The sequence below is a fragment of the Cololabis saira genome, chromosome 14 (assembly GCF_033807715.1).
Source record: "Cololabis saira isolate AMF1-May2022 chromosome 14, fColSai1.1, whole genome shotgun sequence".
Lineage (NCBI taxonomy): Eukaryota > Metazoa > Chordata > Actinopteri > Beloniformes > Belonidae > Cololabis > Cololabis saira.
The window spans coordinates 9123085-9142525 of record NC_084600.1 but is presented as its reverse complement, the minus strand read 5'-3'; the positions used below and the strand labels follow the sequence as shown (position 1 = coordinate 9142525).

The window sequence follows — 19441 nt, the reverse complement described above, 5'->3', positions numbered from 1 at the left end:
AAAACAGACATCTCTCAGCAAAAGTCATGATGAATTCATGTTAATTTAGATGACAACTTTCCCCTGTGGGAAATACTTTTTTCCTTGGCTCCTGAAGATGGTTAAACTCTGATCCTCATGCTCTTTTTTTCTAGCTGGTAGGGGGAGGGTTTTAGGGTTGGAAGCAGTTGGCGACACACACGCTAGTGCACTATCAGGGTCATGTGAATCCCCCTGCCCCTCCGGTGGGAGCTGATCTCTGTCCTGCAACTACCTGGCCAACTGTCACACGTTCTGGGATCAATGGGAATGTTTGAGAGGGCTGCAATAGAACTTGGGCTGAAGAGGTGGTATATTTAAGTTGTTTTTTTGTATTTTTTTTCACTTAGTGTATAAGTATAGAGGGTCTGCATTGACGTCATTTCCCCACTGGACCAGCCCCCTTACTCACACTGAGTGACAAAAACAGCTGCAACTAGTGGAGAAGATGGGATAACAGCTGATTATGGGCTTAAATTAAAGACAGTTGGACTTGACAGTGACCTGTACAGTTACCCCAAGAACCAGTGGTCCATGGACATTAATATTTGGCCACGAATCCAGTTTCCTGATATTTACAGGTATATGTACTTCATTACGCCGGGGAAATAAACAAAGCAAAGCTTGAAGGCGTATGTGGCAGGGTGGAGGTGCAGCCACTCAGGAGATTGGGTACAGGTGTGCCCAATCAACCTCTCCACCCTGCCTGCCTTCATAAGGAGCAGCTGCACTCCAGAGAGGGGCGGCTGCTGGAGGAAGCGTCGGAGGGTGACTGGACGTGTGTGATTGAATAAAGAGTTCCTGCACTAAACCCCTTGTCCTCTGTCCTGTCGGTCGGCCTCCGTAGCACTAGCCCTGCTACAGCGTACAAAAGTCTTGACGCTTGGTCCGACTTCAAGGCAGGATTTGTTGTAGAAATTAAAGTGATGAGGACACCGAACTTTATGATTTGACCGTTTAACGTTAGCTACCCAAAAATCCAACATTACCTGATACAAAATGGGAACCACAAATCCACATTTCGATGCCTGGAATCCAGTTGTTTCTGTGAATTGCAGCGATCCATTTGTCTCTCTTAAGCTTATTTTTCGTCCGTCTGTAAAACGATAACTCCGATTTCTTGCTAAATCTATGAGTACAGTCGATCGCACAACAGCTCTTTCCCATTTTAGATCTTTTCCAGTTGCTCAAACTGAAAGTTTACGCTGCCACTCAGTCTTTCTGACACTCAGTCCTTCTGACACTCAGTCTTTCTGACACTCAGTGGGCGTAACTCGCTGTGAAGTCGCATCTGTGACGTCATGCACATTCCCTGTATACTTATAAATAGTGATGCACTTACCAGTACAGGTACGGTTTATCTTTATCCACGTTGATGTTGTTGAGCGGATCCTGTCTGAACCAGGTGTTAATGGTGAATCCGTTCTGGTACGGCCACTTGGCAATCGGTGGCAATGCTATGGCCTGATACACACACACACACACACACACACACACACACACACACACACACACACACCAGTTAGCCAATATTTCCTGCTCAGCATGCATGTGTTTCGCTGGTGGTGTGAAGTGTAAATGAGTAACGTGCTGACTGACCAGTAAACATGAATGAATGAAGGACTCTCAAGTAATTTGGATGCACAAAAAATACACCTGACTCATTAGTATCTAGTTAGGTGTAGGTGAGTGGGAGTGGATCTATAATGATTATTCTCACCGCTGCACTGCGTCCTGGAAAGTTGAAGAAGGTATCAGGACCGTGTCTCTGGGGCATCTGGTTCAGCACCGACAACAGCTTGATGGCATGTCTTGGCTAGGAGAGGAGAAGAGAAGAGAGGAGAGGAGAGGAGAAGAGAGGAGAGGTTTGGTTTTAACAAGCCCTTTATTGACCAATCCACAGAATCACAACACAAATCACATCATCAATCCATCAAAAGAAAAATCCTCAAAACTGAAACAAAAGGTCATCATTCTGCCCCCCAACACAGCACAAGACCCCTCTGATAACCATCTACCCTCAAAAGCCTCCAGGTTGCCCACCATTTTGTAATACAAATAGTCCACTGGAAGACGGGACTTCGGAAGACCTTTCAAAACTGCGAGTGGATCAACACAAGAACCTGAAAGTCGGTTCTTCCTGCTCAGCCAGATTGAAAGTTTAGCTAAACCACACAAGAAATGAATAAGTGTCACAACAGTTTTCTCTTTAACACTTTACTTAGGACGAAAAAAAAACCAATGAAAAGAAAACACTGAACCAAAACCGTGAAACCATGTCCGCAAAAGATGAAAAAGACCAACAAGACGGGGACACTGGGCTAACAAGTGTGCCAGCGTCTGCACCCCTGAACAAAATAAACAGCCCCCCCACACTAGGATCCAGGTGTGCTCTGTATCTGTCCGTAGCTTTACTCCCATGTACAATCCTCCTCTGGAGCTCCGCTGTCCTCTTCTCAACGGGCAGCTTGTCCAGGGACTGCCAACTGCTTCTCGGGGAAAACCCTGGGCCAAAACACTCAGTCCACCCCGACTCCCGTAAACCGGTCAGAGAACGGAGGTTCAGCACCTTCAGGCAGACCTGATAAACTGCTTTCTTCTTCATGAACTGGTTTATCCAGATGAGGATTCGCAAAAGACAATAGGCAACCCTCCTGGTCCCACCAGTCTCCTACTGCAGGGGCCACGGACAAGTTGGAAAAACCATAAATGCATTCTTCATCCCACTGGTCGTACAGAGACTTGTTTTCTGCAAAAGACTGCAAAGGCTGTGAAAGAGTCGCACAGACTTCCTTCACCAATGGTGCAGTCAGTCTGAGAGATGTAATATTCAAACGCTGCCCCAACGTTTCCATGGACGCACTGGACATCTTCAGCAGACGGCCAAGCTTTGTGTTTCCGGCTTCGCTGAGCCGGACCCGCAGACTGGAGGATTCCAGCATCGAAGAGGGATGGAAGTTGTTGAAGAAAAACGGCTCCTCAAACAACCACATGCCCGGAGTCTCATCAGGTATGCGAGGAAACTTGAAAACCTTCTACGCTTGCAGCACAGACACAGAAAAAGAAAGTTAAAAAAAGGTCCACTTTTCCAGGTTGCATGAGGAAAAACTGCCTATCGTATCCCAGTCTACCAACTCTCCTCAGCAACAGTCTTGCTGTGTCAATCCAGGATGGACCAACGCCATGAAGCAGCCGCTGCGCGGTCCCAAGCCTAAAGGAAGCCACGTTCATGTAGAAAAGAGCAGACTTCTTCCCCCGTGACAGCTGACCAGCTCCAGGATCCGGCACCTCAGCAACCCCTCTTCAATAGATGTTGATATAGATATTGTTGTCAGAAAATGCGTACCAGTATTTGAGCTTTGCCCACTTCCCACTAGGGATGGGCGGTATAGGCTAAAAAATGTATTACGATAATTTCTGGCATTTATCCCGATAACAATAAAAATGACGATAAAAAAAATACCAATTCAACTCCACCTTTGTAACTATAAATCTATCACCACATTCAGTCTTTGGAGCCCCCAAATCACTGCTCTAAAAGATACTAAATGCTACTAAACTACACCAATTAAATTGAATTGATAAAAACCAATTAAATGAGTTACCTGTACTGCAAAACTGGAATGACTCAAGCTCCTCGCTCTCAGATCCGCCATGTTTGTTACACAAACACGTCATCAACAGGAATTTATCTTTCTTTCTTTCTCTTTCTTTCTTTCTTTCTTTCTTTCTTTCTTTCTTTCTTTCTTTCTTTCTTTCTTTCTTTCTTTCTTTCTTTCTTTCTTTCTTTCTTTCTTTCTTTCTTTCTTTCTTTCTTTCTTTCTTTCTTTCTTTCTTTCTTTCTTTCTTTCTTTCTTTCTTTCTTTCTTTCTTTATTTCGATTTAAGGCAGAACCATAAATCAGCTTTACACAAAAACGTCATCAACGGGAATTTATCGTTTTTACCACAAAATGACAAATTCTTACCGTGGGGAATTTTTTTGACGGTACATCGTGAACGGTAAAATATCACCCATTCCTACTTCCCACCAGTGTTTTATGGAGCCAAAAGAAGTCTTACGGTCCCTCCACTGCTCCTAGAAAGCACTCAAATCTCTCACAAAACCCAGTATCCGGAAGAAGTTTATTATTAAAATTCCAGTATGACTTAGTCCCTACACCTGGTAAGATAACTAAACTGGCAGTGATGATGATCCGTAAACCCAACGGGGCTTATAGTGCTACATGTAACCGCTGAAGCCAAATGACCCGAGATGTAAAGACGATCCAGCCTTGCAGCAGTTACTACATCATCCCTCACTCCAACCCATGTATATTGTTTAACTTGTGGAAATTTAACCCGTGTGTCCAATAACTCCCACTGTGTGACAACTGTCTTAAGGCTCCGGGAAGAAAGTGAATGTGGTTCCTCATGCGTTGTATTCAGAGTAAAATCCAGAGTACAGTTAAAATCACCGGCTACAACGACTTTGTCTTGATGCCAAAGTTGCAATTCCCCATTAAGTTTATCAATAAAACAAACCCTCTCAGGACCATTATTTGGAGCATAAACATTCACAAAACAAAACACAAAACCCCCTATCTCTGCCCTAACGAATACCAATCTTCCTGGAACAACATCAGTTACCAAAAGGATGCTCACAGATAGATTTCTTTTTAAATAAAACAGCTACACCTGCACTAAAGTTGGAGCCATGGCTGAGAACAAAATTACCGTCCCAACACGACCCCCAGTCTACCTCGTCCGCTGGAGCAGAATGAGTTTACTGCAGGAAAAGTATATCACTCCCTTTTTGTAGTGCAATTTCACGAATCAATGTTCTCTTATTACTGTCCCTCCCACCGTTCACGTTCAAGGATCCCACCCTAATGCCAGGCATAAGAAGGTCAGAGAAAAGAAAACAGTAAATAGACAAAGGAGGAAACGGTAAAGAAAGAAACCTATGTGATGCATCATCATGTAAACTATTTCATCTTCCTAGTCCTCATATTCATTTTACCCATAGCAGCTTTTTTCAGAATTGTTATATGCTTCTTAAGACAGAACCGTTTCCGTTTGTCCAAGAGGTCATAACCCACCTGTCTCTTCAGCAAACTAACGGATCAAATGAACTTTTCAGGATCACTGAAGTAATCGCTGACCTTAACTGACTTTTTATAAGTCTCATCCAGAAAACAGTTTATATCCTCCAAGGAATACAGATCCCAAAGATCTGCAACAGATGCAACATCTGATTCAGAGTCAAAATCCATTTCACTTTCATCTACACAAGAAACCTCCTCAACATTTACAGCTCTGCCTCCAGCACCATCCTCACACGGATCACTACTGGGAACACCGCTAAACGTGGCCACGTCACCAAAAAAGTTAGGATCTAACTGTGAACAATCAACATCTGTCGGTGACACACCGCTGGACAACATGCCAGCGGGCACCGCTGCCAGCACCACAGCAGAGCCAGCAGCACCGCCAGTCCCCGTACCAGCCCAAGCATGATCAACAGTAGAAGAGTCGGCGGAGGAACCAGCGGAGGAATCAGCGGAGGAACCAGCAGGGAGCCCGACAACAGAGCCGGTCCCGGTGCTGACGTCATCACCCGACACACCAGCTCGCCGCTTAAGCTTGAGTTATGGTTCTGCGTCAAATCGACGCCGTGCCTACGCCGTAGGGTACGCGTCGACGCGTACCACACGCCGTCACTGACGCCGTCAATGACGTGCACCTCCCAAAAATTGTAACTACGCGTCGAGGCGACGCAGACCACATGCAGACGGAGAGGACTGTGATTGGTTCGCTTGGTAGCAACGCATTTCCGGTTTCCGATTTGAAGCAGTCGTGAACTTTCAGCGCTCTTTTCTTTGTGTATGTGTGATTTTTTTTGTTTTAGTTTTTTGCACAATAGTTGTCCTTATCTCTTTGATTCACTGTGACCGGAAAAAGTTGGATAAACCATTCAGGAAAAGATTGGGGTCGTGGGGGGTACTGCACTGCGACGAAATGGAGTGACAGAGAAGTCCGAAGGGTTCACGACGGCGTCACAGCGTCGATTTGACGCAGAACCATAACTCAAGCTTTATGAGGACAAACAAAACGTTTGTGCCCCACGTCCCCACATTCAAAACACTTCAACTGCCCTGAACTGGCATAAACCATATAGGAGCCTTCCCCATGCTTCACCCTAAACGACACCTACAAAGTCTGCACCGGCGACTCCAGGAACAGCACCTGCCTCCTCAAAGACAGGATATGCTTGAGCTTAGGATACTTACACCCCAAACTCAGTCTTAAACCTGCTGGCAAACTTCCCGAATCTGCTGAGTTCTTTCTCAAGCTATTCATTGGAAATAAACAGAGGTACACCGGACACAGTTATCCACGTTGAAGGGACTGACAGCGGTGACACCTGCACAAACACACCATCAATAAACACGCCACGTCCCACTAGTTCATGAACGGTTCATCGGTCACAAACGCAACAACGGCCTTGTTCATCCGCGATGCAAAAGAAATGTTATCATGTCCTACCTGCTCACCTACACCCAAAACAACCTCCTCCATGGAAACGCCAGTCTGGCGGGACTATCCTGACTCCATGTCGAATAGATGGAGGTGGCTTTGCAGAGGACGCCATCCTCCAACAAGCCTCCAACAAGCCTCCAACAATCCTCCAACAATCCTCCAACAAGGCTCCAACAAGCCTCCAACAAGCCTCCAACAAGGCTCCAACAAGCCTCCAACAAGCCTCCAACAAGCCTCCAACAAGCCTCCAACAATCCTCCAACAAGCCTCCAACAAGCCTACAACAAGCCCCCAACAAGCCTCCAACAAGCCTCCAACAAGCCTCCAACAAGCCTCCAACAATCCTCCAACAATCATCCAACAATCCTCCAACAAGCCTCCAACAATCCTCCAACAAGCCTCCAACAATCCTCCAACAACCCTCCAACAAGCCTCCAACAATCCTCCAACAATCCTCCAACAAGCCTCCAACAATCCTCCAACAAGCCTCCAACAAGCCTCCAACAAGCCTCCAACAATCCTCCAACAAGCCTCCAACAATCCTCCAACAAGCCTCCAACAATCCTCCAACAAGCCTCCAACAAGCCTCCAACAAGCCTCCAACAATCCTCCAACAACCCTCCAACAAGCCTCCAACAAGCCTCCAACCATCCTCCAACCATCCTCCAACCATCCTCCAACATACCTCCAACAAGCCTCCAACAAGCCTCCAACAAGCCTCCAACAATCCTCCAACCAGCCTCCAACCATCCTCCAACCATCCTCCAACCATCCTCCAACATACCTCCAACAAGCCTCCAACAAGCCTCCAACAAGCCTCCAACAATCCTCCAACAATCCTCCAACAAGCCTCCAACAAGCCTCCAACAAGCCTCCAACAAGCCTCCAACAATCCTCCAACAAGCCTCCAACAAGCCTCCAACAATCCTCCAACAAGCCTCCAACAAGCCTCCAACAAGCCTCCAACAAGCCTCCAACAAGCCTCCAACAATCCTCCAACAAGCCTCCAACAATCCTCCAACAAGCCTCCAACAATCCTCCAACAAGCCTCCAAAAAGCCACCAATTAGACCACAACGACGAAAACAACTACAAAATAGACTTACCTGACAATGCACCGAAAGAAAAGAGAAGAAGAAAATTCCAAAGATGTTTGAAACCAAATCAAACTACGCGCCACTCAGACTTACACCACCGACTCACGCTTTAGCTCACATTTACACACACCCACCGGAAACCGAGGAGAGCAGAGCAGAGGAGAGAGTAACTGCCATTATTATTTGAAAGATCCTGCGTTTCAAAGCAGAGCCTCGGGTATGACATCACTACCACAACCAAACTGGATCGATAAGTCTTCAATCACCCTCAAGTAACAACAGCCCTCAATACCATGGCGACCCCTGAATCGATCTGTCTCTAGGGAGGGTTGCTGGAGGAGGAGGAATGGAAAGAGATAGATAGCAGCAAGGTGAATGGGTTGACAAGATTTATTGGACAGAGGAGGTACAGCGAGATGGCTGAAGGTGCGAACCACTGATCAGTGACCGGAGATCGCTGATCGCAGTGGTGCAGAGATTGACAAGGAGGGACAAGGACATTAGCCAGGGAACAAGTCATCACATACTCTCTACACCTCACTAACATCACAGAACGCAAGGATATCACCCATCCACATGAAAAATAGGGTTTTAGAAGCATTTATCTGATCTCATTTGCACCATGTGTCATTAATACAGCAGTAACAGGCCCAACAAAGACAGGAAAGAAAATATTCTAGGAATACCTTAAAGGATATTGGAGCTTGTCATTTCCTGGAAATATATAAACATTGTCAAAATCGTGGGCAGAGCCTCATCAGACCCCTGAAGCTGCATGATCAGAGCAGTTGTGCTTTTTAGGAAGTCTGTAGATATACAGAAACAAATAGCACCATGTTCTGCATTTCATCAAGACCCAATCAAACTATACTTAATCTGCGGAGTTCAGTTTTGAAAGCAACAGTCTGAGAGGTGCTAAGTAAACAAGCTGAGCTAAGAAGTAAAGTCGCTCACCAAGATTACAACATCAGGAAGTAAATTTACACTAATCCCTCCCGAATAATCTCAACAAGTATAGGTATTGTTATTCTCAAGTAAGCTTTTTCATAACAAAATTCATGCCAATAAAAAGAAAAAGCAGTGTTTGCATTTTCAGCTGGAGAAGCAGAGACCCTCTGCTGAGGAAACATTCGTGCAGTTGTTTAATTCAAGGGGGGAAAAAACACATTTTCCAATCACATGTAAACAACTCCAAGAATAAATATTCTTACAACACTCATAACGAAAGAAAATGCATATTCGGCATATCTGAGATAAACTTTTTTAGGCTGACAGTGCAGGCGAGGAGAGTCTGTGATGACGACATGTTGTGATGAAATAACCTGTCAGGAGGAGATGGAAAAGTGCAAGCTCATGAGCGTTTAGAGCATTGAGTGTAGTGGAGCTGCGCTGTGGTCAGTGGAATAAAGAATGGAGGCTACATGTATCCAGAGTCTGAGTATATTGAACTGTGCTGACTGTTTCACCTTCACAGCTGATTAGGCCGCTGCTTTTAGTTTTTTTCCACCAGGCTACTCTAATAAAAGAATGCAGTCAATCCTCTGCTGCAAAACAAAACATAAAGTTGCAGGGAAAGAAAGCTGTTCTCTCTACATCCATTCACAAATTAATCGATCTAAACGATGCACAGATACACACCAATACTCCAGAATTCAAATCACTTAGCACAACCATCGCTTTCAGTGACACGAACACTAATGATCAAACTCTTGCTGCACGATTTATCTCTTAATCAATAAAGCTTTCTGTCCTGAATACTCGCTGAGAAACGGGTTTCAGCAACAAACATGAAAAGAAAAAAACAAAAAACTGATAAATTGACAAAATAAAGTTTCAAGTGACTGTAACAGTTAAATATGTATGTGTGTTTTAAAGGTTAAAGATAAAATATAATAAGATAAAAATCAAATAAAAAAAACACTGTTCCTGGACCAGCCATGAATATGAGATATCCTTGTAACCCTGGTGAAATGAGTGAGTGAGGCCACGTTTACACATAGCCGGGTATTTACAAAAACATATATTTCTCTCTCTACATTTTGAAAAATACCATCATTTACACGTGTTAAGGGGTGCTATGAGCAGCCAAACCTACAGGGGGCAGTGTAACGAGAAGATAAATCATCATATAAGTCATGCTAGCCAATCGGAATCCTGGAAAAAAACATCAACAAATGACACGTGGCCAAACAAATTGTAAACACAGGTCGAGCACATGATGCTGGAGACGTTTCTGGCGCATAATGTGACGTTCCGAAGCCTAAATGTCCGTTTATCTCCGTTTACAAGCAAACGTGAAGACGGGGTTTTTGCTCTCCACTTTGGCCGGAGTTTTCAGAAATGATAATTTTTGGTGACTTTGAGCTTCTTTTTCGTGTAAACGAATGGCCAAAACGCATGAAAACACCACAGTTTTTGCTACGTGTAAACGGGACCTGAATCTTGTTACCTGTGGACACGCCCACCACCTCACTGACTAGACACTCCCACTGGAAACGCCCTTTGAACCCTGGGCCAATGGGTGCAGGCAAAGATACTCTATACAGAAGATCACGCATTACCGTTACTGCCAATGAATGAAATGGTATCCACTTCCTGTCTCCTAAGTGGGCGTGGTCGCCCCTCTAACCATATCGTTTTGGAACATACAACACTAGATACAGTACAACTTTAATATTTGCAACTTATTTTGCCGCTCGTTTTTTTTATCTGCTACCTTAATGTCTGATATCAACCCAGTACAAGATCATCGGATCAGTCTAATATTCTTTTTTTCCCTTCCAAAAAGACTTAAATAATAACAATAACAGTATTATTAAGCAAAGAAGCAAGTTTTATTTTAGTTTTAAAGTTTATCCGATGGGAAAACGACGTTGGCAGTTCTGCAGTGACCGACGAGTCTGAATCTCTGAATCAGCACCACCTGAGAGCAGAGTTATGAGAGCCAAATCTCACGAGTGTGTTGCTCAGACAGAGACAGGTCTCAAACAAAGTTCATTTTCTCCTAATCTGTCCGTCTGAAAATTTCCATTTTGGTGTCAGAATGTTCAGAAGGTTTGTGGCTTTTGGAAAATGGGCCCCATATTTACTTAGGTTACTATGGGGCGAAGGAATTGGTAATAATATGTGCTCACGTTCACTTTTCCCATAGGACTCAATAGACTCAGAACCTGCCGTTAGTCTCCTAAAGGGGCGGGGCAGTGGGGAAACCCACGTGACACAGATACAGGAAACCAAACCTTAGTGGGCTGTCTCGTTTATTGAAGGTCTCTGGTGCAGGCTCCACCCTGCACCCATCCTGCACTCTCAACCAATCAACAGCACCTGCTCATCTCAGGCACACTGTTGCTGCCGTCACCACCAAACATTTCCTCTCAAGCCTTGAAGGAAATCTCCTGGACTAGTTGAGCTCAGATCTGCTTCAGCATTTGAAATCACTTGGAGTTTCAATGCTAATTCAGCTATTTCCACTAGTTCCCACAGCCGAGGTGCTGAATCATTGACGATTATTGCTGTGGTGTTACGGTGCTTCATTCTGCATTGGTGAGCATTCTGATCTTGAGCAAATGGATATGTTTGAATCAAATGATGTATCAGACTCTTACATCTGCATTCTGCCTGTTTTATTTAACAGGTCAGGCTTTATTGGAAGCTTTGAATTTCTTTGAACTGATCTAACTGGGTGGCGAGCCAACCCCGAACCTTGAATATCTGCAGAAAGGATTTGAGCCCTTGTTCCAGAGCTCAATTAGCCTCAAGCCTGGGACTTTCCAGACTCGGCTTGACTGACTTTGACTGTGGTTGAGAACTGAAGTAAAAGTGCACTACTCATTTGAACAAAGTTAAATACTAGTAAACCTTGGTCTCAAGTGTTTCATTGTCCTTCAATCAGCTCCTCGAGTCGAGCCTTGAACTAGCCCACACTTGATTGCATACCTTCCTGTTAAGGTATTACCATTATTGGTTGCTATAACTGTCATTTGATTATATATGCTACATTCTGACAGACTGCAAGGATTAGCTGTTCCAGTGGAGTGCAGCATAAGGACTTTTTTCTTAGTTTTTTTTTGTTTAATCTGTTTTATACTATTCAGTGATTTCAGACATGGCTCCAACAGGTGCTAAAAAAGTTTTTATAACATAAAACAATAGATTTTAAGTAACAGCACAGTGTCCATCTCAACGCAGCATGTCCTGCGCCCAATATGTTTTATCAACTTCCATGCCTTTACAATACAGTATATTCTCGTAGAGCAAAATCAAACTAGGACCCTTTTAAAATATCATAATATACTTTAAATATTTATTTCACATATGAATGGACAAGAGAAGATGTGCATCTTAAGAAGAAACAGGACTATGAGGACGCATGCAAAGCTTGACTCGTTAACTTACCCAGATGCCGTTGTCCCCTTTGAGCATACTGAAGAGCAGCTTCAGCTCCTTGACGGTGATGCTGTAGCTGGCCATGACTCCCAGCATGTCCACCAGCAGGTCTGAGGAACACACACAAGCACAGACGGAGAATGAGACAGCGGAGAGACAAGTGTGTGTTTCCTTCGCCGTCTCTCTGAGTCAGCAGTTCACACAGCCCTGCACTGACATTTCTTTGGTAAAATAAGAGCAGGCACATGATGTCAGAGATGCTTTGTATACTATCATTCAGTCCGGTGAGGAGGAACCTGTGGGGCTCGACACTCGGAGCCGCTCTGCTCCAAAACACTCACAACCTTGAATCTTAGGCAGCGTTGTTGTGCACAGAGTCCTCACGTATTCATCTTAATACATCAGGTAATAAAAGGTCAAGCAAATACAAGCATGCTAACATTGTAACAGCTGAGTGGGATTCTGTGGCTCCATTTAGGTCCAAAAATATTTGGATGTTGACTTTTTATCATTTTTCCTTCATATACCACCACAAATTATTGAAAGTAAAAAAGTCAAGGTTAGGGCTGGGGATCAATTCAAATGTAAAGATTTGATTCGATTCAATTCCGATATCGATTTGGTTTTGTGTTATTAAAACAGTTTTTTGAGCTGTTGCATTAATTATATGACTGTAGTTCTGCAACATATTAATACTAGTATTATATTGAGATTCAACAGCAAGTATTGGCAGCTAATGATGCTGTAAGGACCAATCAGCTCCCAGAATGCTGATAGAACTGCTTTCAGAAACATTGTGGGTCAGAATTACCAAACAGATCCAGGACAGCAAACAGAGGCCGAAGGAAAGGGGTTCTATTTTTTCCCATTTTCGGTCTATTTTGGTTTTTAATTTTTGAGAAATTAGTTTTTAGCATTTTATGCAAATTTAACCCCAAGACAGTATATAAAGTAATGAAATATAGACAATTTATGCAATTATAACTGAAAGCATTCCTTTTTTGGGCATAAACAAAAAAAAATACCAAAAGTTGTAATGATGATGGGGAAAACATTTTTTTTTTAAAGTCGATCTTTAGACATGAGTCGATTTTTAGCAATTAAAATGAGAATCGATTTAGAATCGGAAAATCGATTTTTTTTTTTTTTTCAACACAGGCCTAGTCAAGGTGTGATTTAAGTGTAAACTTTCAGCTTTTATTGAAGACTTTCACAGAAATATTGGCATTTACCTTTTAAGCATCACATTTCAAGCAATGCACCTCCATTTTCAGTAGGTCAAATGAATTTGGAGGACTACCGGAACAAAAGTCAATTGGTCAGGGTTGCTCCATTCCATCAATACTTCAGGACAAATGAAGCATAAAGAGATAATGAGTTGGCACTGACAGATGTTTGGAGCTACGACTGGAGCAGGCTCGATAACATGGAAGAACGACGGATGACCAGAGAATACTATACTTATCCACAGAAATCAAGTATATTTTGAAGATGGTAGGTGTTCCAGTGTCAAAATATACCTTCATGAATATAAATAAAGAGGGTTTACACCAAGCTGCAAACCTCTGGTAACAGTCAAGAACAGGAAGGCCAGAGCCAAAGATGCTATCACCCCATGAGTCAAACTAGAGATGGGCGGTATGGACTAAAAAATTTCTGGCATTTATCCCGATAACAATAAAAAAGACGATTAAAAAAAAATACCAATTCAACTCCACCTTTTTAACTATAAATCTATCACCACATGACGCTTTGGAGCCCCCAAAACACTGCTCTAAAAGAATACTAAATGCTACTAAACTACACCAATTGAATTTAATTAATAAAAACCAATTAAATGAATACACCTGTACTGCAAAAATTGTAATGACTCAAATGAAACAAGTTTAAAATGTAAGAACAGATTCAACATTAATTCAAACTGCATGGCTTAAACAGTGGGATAACAGTAAAAGCAAACAGCAAAAGTAACATTGTCCTTCAAGTTTTCTTAGCTTATAAAATCACAAAGTAGAAAAAAATACAACCTGATAAATAAAGAAACAGGACAAATAAATAAAAGTTCACTGAAAATAAAATCCTATCAGTGATGACCTCTTCTAAAAAAAATAAAATGTGCAAATCAACCTGTGGTTGGAACATGCCACAAATTGGATACAATTGCAATTTTTTTTTGTAATAGTCAAACGTTATATCAAAATGTAACAACCATTTCCTTCTGTTTTTGCAGACTCTACATATAATAGATGATGTTTGCTCCTCGTCTTTCTTTTTAAATCCAAACCAGTTCCAGAGCTGGAGCCTCGTTTAACAACGAGCTCCTCGCTCTCAGATCCGCCTTCCGCCATGTTTGTTACACAAAAACGTCATCAACGGGAATTTATCCTTTTTACCGCGAGATGACAAATTGGGGGAATTTTTTTGACGGTACATCGTGAACAGTAAAATATCGCCCATTCCTAAGTCAAATATGGTGGAGGCGCTTTCATGGGATGGGTGTGAATGGCTGACAGTTGAGCAGGGTCACAGAAGTTTAGTGATGTTGTGACTGCTGAGGTGTACAGAGCTGCGCTCTGCTCGCAGTCACCCACATGTTACAAAACTGACAGGACAGTGCTTCCCAGTGCAGAGGAATAACCACCCCAACATGCTGGGACAGCAGCTTTGAAGGCAGAGAAATGTAACATGGTCAGTGGAGCGGCCTTAAACCAACAGAGCATGGTTTTCAGTTACTGAAGACCAAACTGAGAGAAGAAAGACTCACTAAGAAGCAGCAACTGAAGCTGGATGCAGTAACGGTCCAGAGAGGAAACTGATTTGGAGACATCCGTGGGGATGGATTTGCACCCAAGTATTATATTAACCGCTAGTTCACTTCTCCAAATACATTGAAGCCCCTAAAAATTGAGGTACTTTGCTTAAAATAGCTGTAACTGCTGAATGGTAAATATCCCAGTTCTTGTAAAAGCAGAAAGTTCCCACTTTGATCACATCTTTATTGTTATAACCCATTGTGATGTGGTATGAACACTGCAAAAACTCAATCTTACCAGGAATATTTGGCCTATTTCTAGTTAAAATGTCTCATTTTTAGTCAAAACATGGCATTACACTTAAAACAAGAGTCATTACCAGAAAAATAACCTATTTGACAATTTTGACCTGTTTCAAGTAAATTTTCACTTGAAATAAGTAGAAAAATCTGCCAGTGGGACAAGATTTATCTTCTCATTACAAGCAAAAAAATCTTGTTCCACTGGCAGATTTTTCTACTTATTTTAAGTGAAAATCTACTTGAAACAGGTGAAAATTGTTGTTTTTTCCAGTGATGGGTCTTGTTTTAAGTGTAATGGTATCTTTTTTGACTAAAAATGAGACATTTTAACTAAAAATAAGACAAATATTCTTGTTAAGATTTTGAGTTTTTGCAGTGCAAAACTGTGGAACAGCCTGCCGGAGGATCTGAGCGGAGCTGGAAATGTGGACATTTTTAAACGTAGACTAAAAACTCATCTCTTTGGTCTGGCTTTTATGTAGCATCACATTTTATACTTTTATTCTGATTAACATTTTTTAGAGGTATTTGTTTTATTTATTTCTTGTAATGTTTTTATTGTTGTTATATTTTATTGTTGTGGACTGATTATTTTTAGCCTTAATTCTTGAACTTTTATCATTATTTCATTTTAATTAACTATATTGTTTGTCAGTGTGCATTGGTCTCCCAGTTTTTATTTTATTCTTATTTTTATTATGCTTATTTTTCAGTCAACACACTGCAAAAACTCAAAATCCTACCAGGAATATTTGTCTTATTTCTAGTTAAAATGTCTCATTTATTTCTCAAGATTTATCTTCTCATTACAAGCAAAAAAATCTTGTTCCACTGGCAGATTTTTCTACTTATTTTAAGTGAAGATCTACTTGAAACAGGTGGAAATTGTTGTTTTTTCCAGTGATGACTCTTGTTTTAAGTGTAATGAGATTTTTTTTTTCCTAAAATTTAGACATTTTAACTAGAAATGAGACAAATATTCTTGTTAGGATTTTGAGTTTTTGCAGTGAAGGAAAAGTAATAAACCCTGTGTCACTGCCAGACACCTCTGGACCCTCTGTAACCCCAAAGACCACTTCTCTCACTTTCTAGTTTTACCGCTGAGCCAAGACAACCATCTTTTGGCTCAAGCCCCATATGAAAGCTTTAAATGTTGGTTCTTCTAATTATCTGAGCGTATAATTCGACGGTGTCTTAGACGTTTGTGGGTGACCTTCCTGCTTCATTGGCTTTCACTTCACATAAACACGACTCATCAGTGTTACGACAGCGATGGAGCGCAGCCGTACGTGAGCGAGGCAATCTGCTCAGTCTTGTATTTACCCGTCGGGACCTGCTAGATATGAAGTCTCCCCACAATGTTTAATTTACCAGAGCCTAGCGACAGGGAATATAGGAGAAAACTAGCGTACTGAGCTACTTGTTATGAGTGGAAAAAGTAATACACAATGTCCCAGATTCAAAACCGAAACCCCTAAGATCTGTTTTTGGTACGAGCAATCCATCCATATAGGTCATTTAAAATAGTTTCAGGAAGGAGTTGGAGTCACAGCTCGCAAAGGGAGCCTGAGAAGCGCTTAATGAATGGATTTAGCAGCATACACACTGCTGTAAATTCAGAGTAGTGATGAAACACATCAGTAGGTAAAGGTACACACGGCTCAGAGGCTTCACTCTGTCCAGCATCCAGTAAACCCTCCTGTGAATGTGGCGGAGCTCACAACACTGATGGTACTGGAGAAACATTCTAAATGAGGGTATAAAACAGTGTGAACAGATGGTACGTCCCCGTCTGGGCTGTCTGCACATGATGGTCTCTCCACTACTGCTCTGCAGACTACAAGAAACACGCCTAGCATAACTAAATATAGTATTGTTACATTTGTTACAATGATGTTGGGGGAAAAAGTGTATTCAACATTTTGTTGATACTACTGATTAAGAATAAGATTAACCAACCTATCCCTGGAAATGTATCTGCAATCACCTCACATTCACGTAGTGCAGCATGTGGAAAGGATCCATCTTCCATCTTCACTGTGTTAATAATATGAGTCATAAGTATTCTTTCCCTCAGAAAACCAATGGCAGAGGAAAAAGAAGTGAGATTGTTTCGATTAAGATAAACCGAAATCTAACTTAGATAAGTATTCAGTTGGTATAGAGGGAATGTGCATGACGTCACAGATGCGACTCCACAGCGGGTTACGCCCACTGAGTGTCAGAAAGACTGAGTGACAGAAAGACTGAGTGTAAGAAAGACTGAGTGTCAGAAAGACTGAGTGGCAGCGTAAACTTTCAGTTTGAGCAACTGGAAAACATCTAAAATGGGAAAGAGCTGTTGTGCGATCGACTGTTATCGTTTTACAGACTGCCGAAAAATAAGCTTAAAGGGGACCTATTATGAAAAACAGGTTTTTTCTTGCTTTAACATATATAAAGTGGTCTCCCATCAGCCTGCCAACTCAGAGAAGGAGGAAAGCAACCAAATTCTGCAGTGTCTGTACAGCCGCCCGGATGAGCCGTCCAGTGTGATGTGGATCTACGAGCTAGTAAGATTCAGCGATGCGTGAAACCACGCCCACAACTAACTCCGCTGGCCGGAGCTTCCGCCATTTTTCCGTAGCGGTGTATCGCGTCATTCAGGCAACCAATCAGCACAGAGCCTCATTATCATAGCCCCGCCCACTCAGAATCCTGCATAGATAATGAGGTTAGAGAATGGGAAAATAAAGACATGGCTTAGAGGCTGAATTTCTAATTTATTTAGCAAAAACAATCAAAAGCTTGTTTTTAAGACATTCAAGGCCTGTTTAAAATAGATATTAGATGCCATAATAGGCCCCCTTTAAGAGAGACAAATGGATCGCTGCAATTCACAGAAACAACTGGATTCCAGGCACCGAAACGTGGATTTGTGGTTCCCATTTTGTATCAGGTAATGTTGGATTTTTGGGTAGCTAACGTTAAACGGTCAAATCATAAAGTTCGGTGTCCTCATTACTTTAATTTCTACAACAAATCCTGCCTTGAAGTCGGACCAAGCGTCAAGACTTTTGTATGCCTTCAAGCTTTACTTCGTGTATTTCCCCGGCGTAGAAATTAAGTACATATAAATATCAGGAAACTGGATTTGTGGCCGAATATTAATGTCCATGGACCACTGGTTCTTGGTAACTGTACCAAATATTAATGTCCATGGACCACTGGTTCTTGGTAACTGTACCAAATATTAATGTCCATGGACCACTGGTTCTTGGTAACTGTACCAAATATTAATGTCCATGGACCACTGGTTCTTGGTAACTGTACCAAATATTAATGTCCATGGACCACTGGTTCTTGGGGTAACTGTACGGGTCACTGTCAAGTCCAACTGCCTTTAAATTAAGCCAATAATCAGCTGTTATCCCGTCTTCTCCACTAGTTGCAGATGTTTTTTTCTACTCAGTGTGAGTAAGGGGGCTGGTCCAGTGGGGAAGTGACGTCAATGCAGACCCTCTATTTCGGTAGACGTCTTCTGGAGTATCTTTGAGAGTTTCATCCTCTCTTCTTAGACAGTTCAAGTTCAAACAGTAGTCGGACTTCTTCTTCTCTACGGAGTCGGACTTCTTTATACTCTCAGAATCGTCCTGGTGTATTTTGGCAAATTCCCAGATGGCAGTCATGTGTCTTTTATTGAAGACGGGCTTCTGCCTGTCACTGCTACGAGGAAGGAACCTGACTGGTACTGCCGGTCCTGCAACAACTGTTTCTGTTCTGCAGGGCAGCTTCTCCATCTCATTCATTCTTAATACGCTGTACTACTGAGTACTTACTAAAATAACCGAGTACTACTGAGCACTTACTGTAATAACCTGCACTACTCTACTGTCACTCTCTTCAAAGCTGCAGTGCTGCATCTCATCTTCTGCCATTCACTGCAGTCAAGTCCATCACATCTGCTCGGTCTACTTAGTGGTCTCTGCGTTCCCATGGTTACGGTAATGCATTGGTGGAAGAATTCTTGGTCTCAATAGAGAAAGAGCAGCATGATGTACTGAGATTTCATTATATGCTTGCTTGAAAAAAAGTTTAAAAATGAAATAAATAACAAAGTATGAAGAAAATATAACTGGTGAGCTCATCGTAGATTAGTGGTGGGGAAAAAAATCGATATTGATATATATTTTTGGGCTCTCTGTTGCAATAAATAATCGATAAACTGACGGCAAATATCGATATTTTATTACAACACACATAATGGATTTACGCGGTTGTCACCGCACTATTGTTCATGCACTTTAATGTGTCCAGCTGTACAGAGTTTACATTTACAAGCTTAGCAGGCAGTGAGGCTCTATACAAATGCACTTTCTTTGTACA

General features: G+C 42.2%; 1 protein-coding gene across 21 annotated transcripts in view; it reads right to left on the bottom strand.

Annotated features, from left to right (window-relative positions):
- The window catches only part of LOC133459551 (neurobeachin-like), a 174410-nt gene that overhangs the window by 108653 nt on the left and 46316 nt on the right, over positions 1 to 19441 (bottom strand). For all 21 annotated transcript variants that reach the window (XM_061739594.1, XM_061739597.1, XM_061739598.1 and 18 more), the window contains exons 3-5: positions 12031 to 12131; positions 1739 to 1834; positions 1361 to 1482 (exon numbers count right to left, since the gene is read on the bottom strand). In XM_061739594.1, the coding sequence (XP_061595578.1) occupies positions 1361 to 1482; positions 1739 to 1834; positions 12031 to 12131 (319 nt within the window). The remainder of the gene's footprint in view (positions 1 to 1360; positions 1483 to 1738; positions 1835 to 12030; positions 12132 to 19441) is intronic.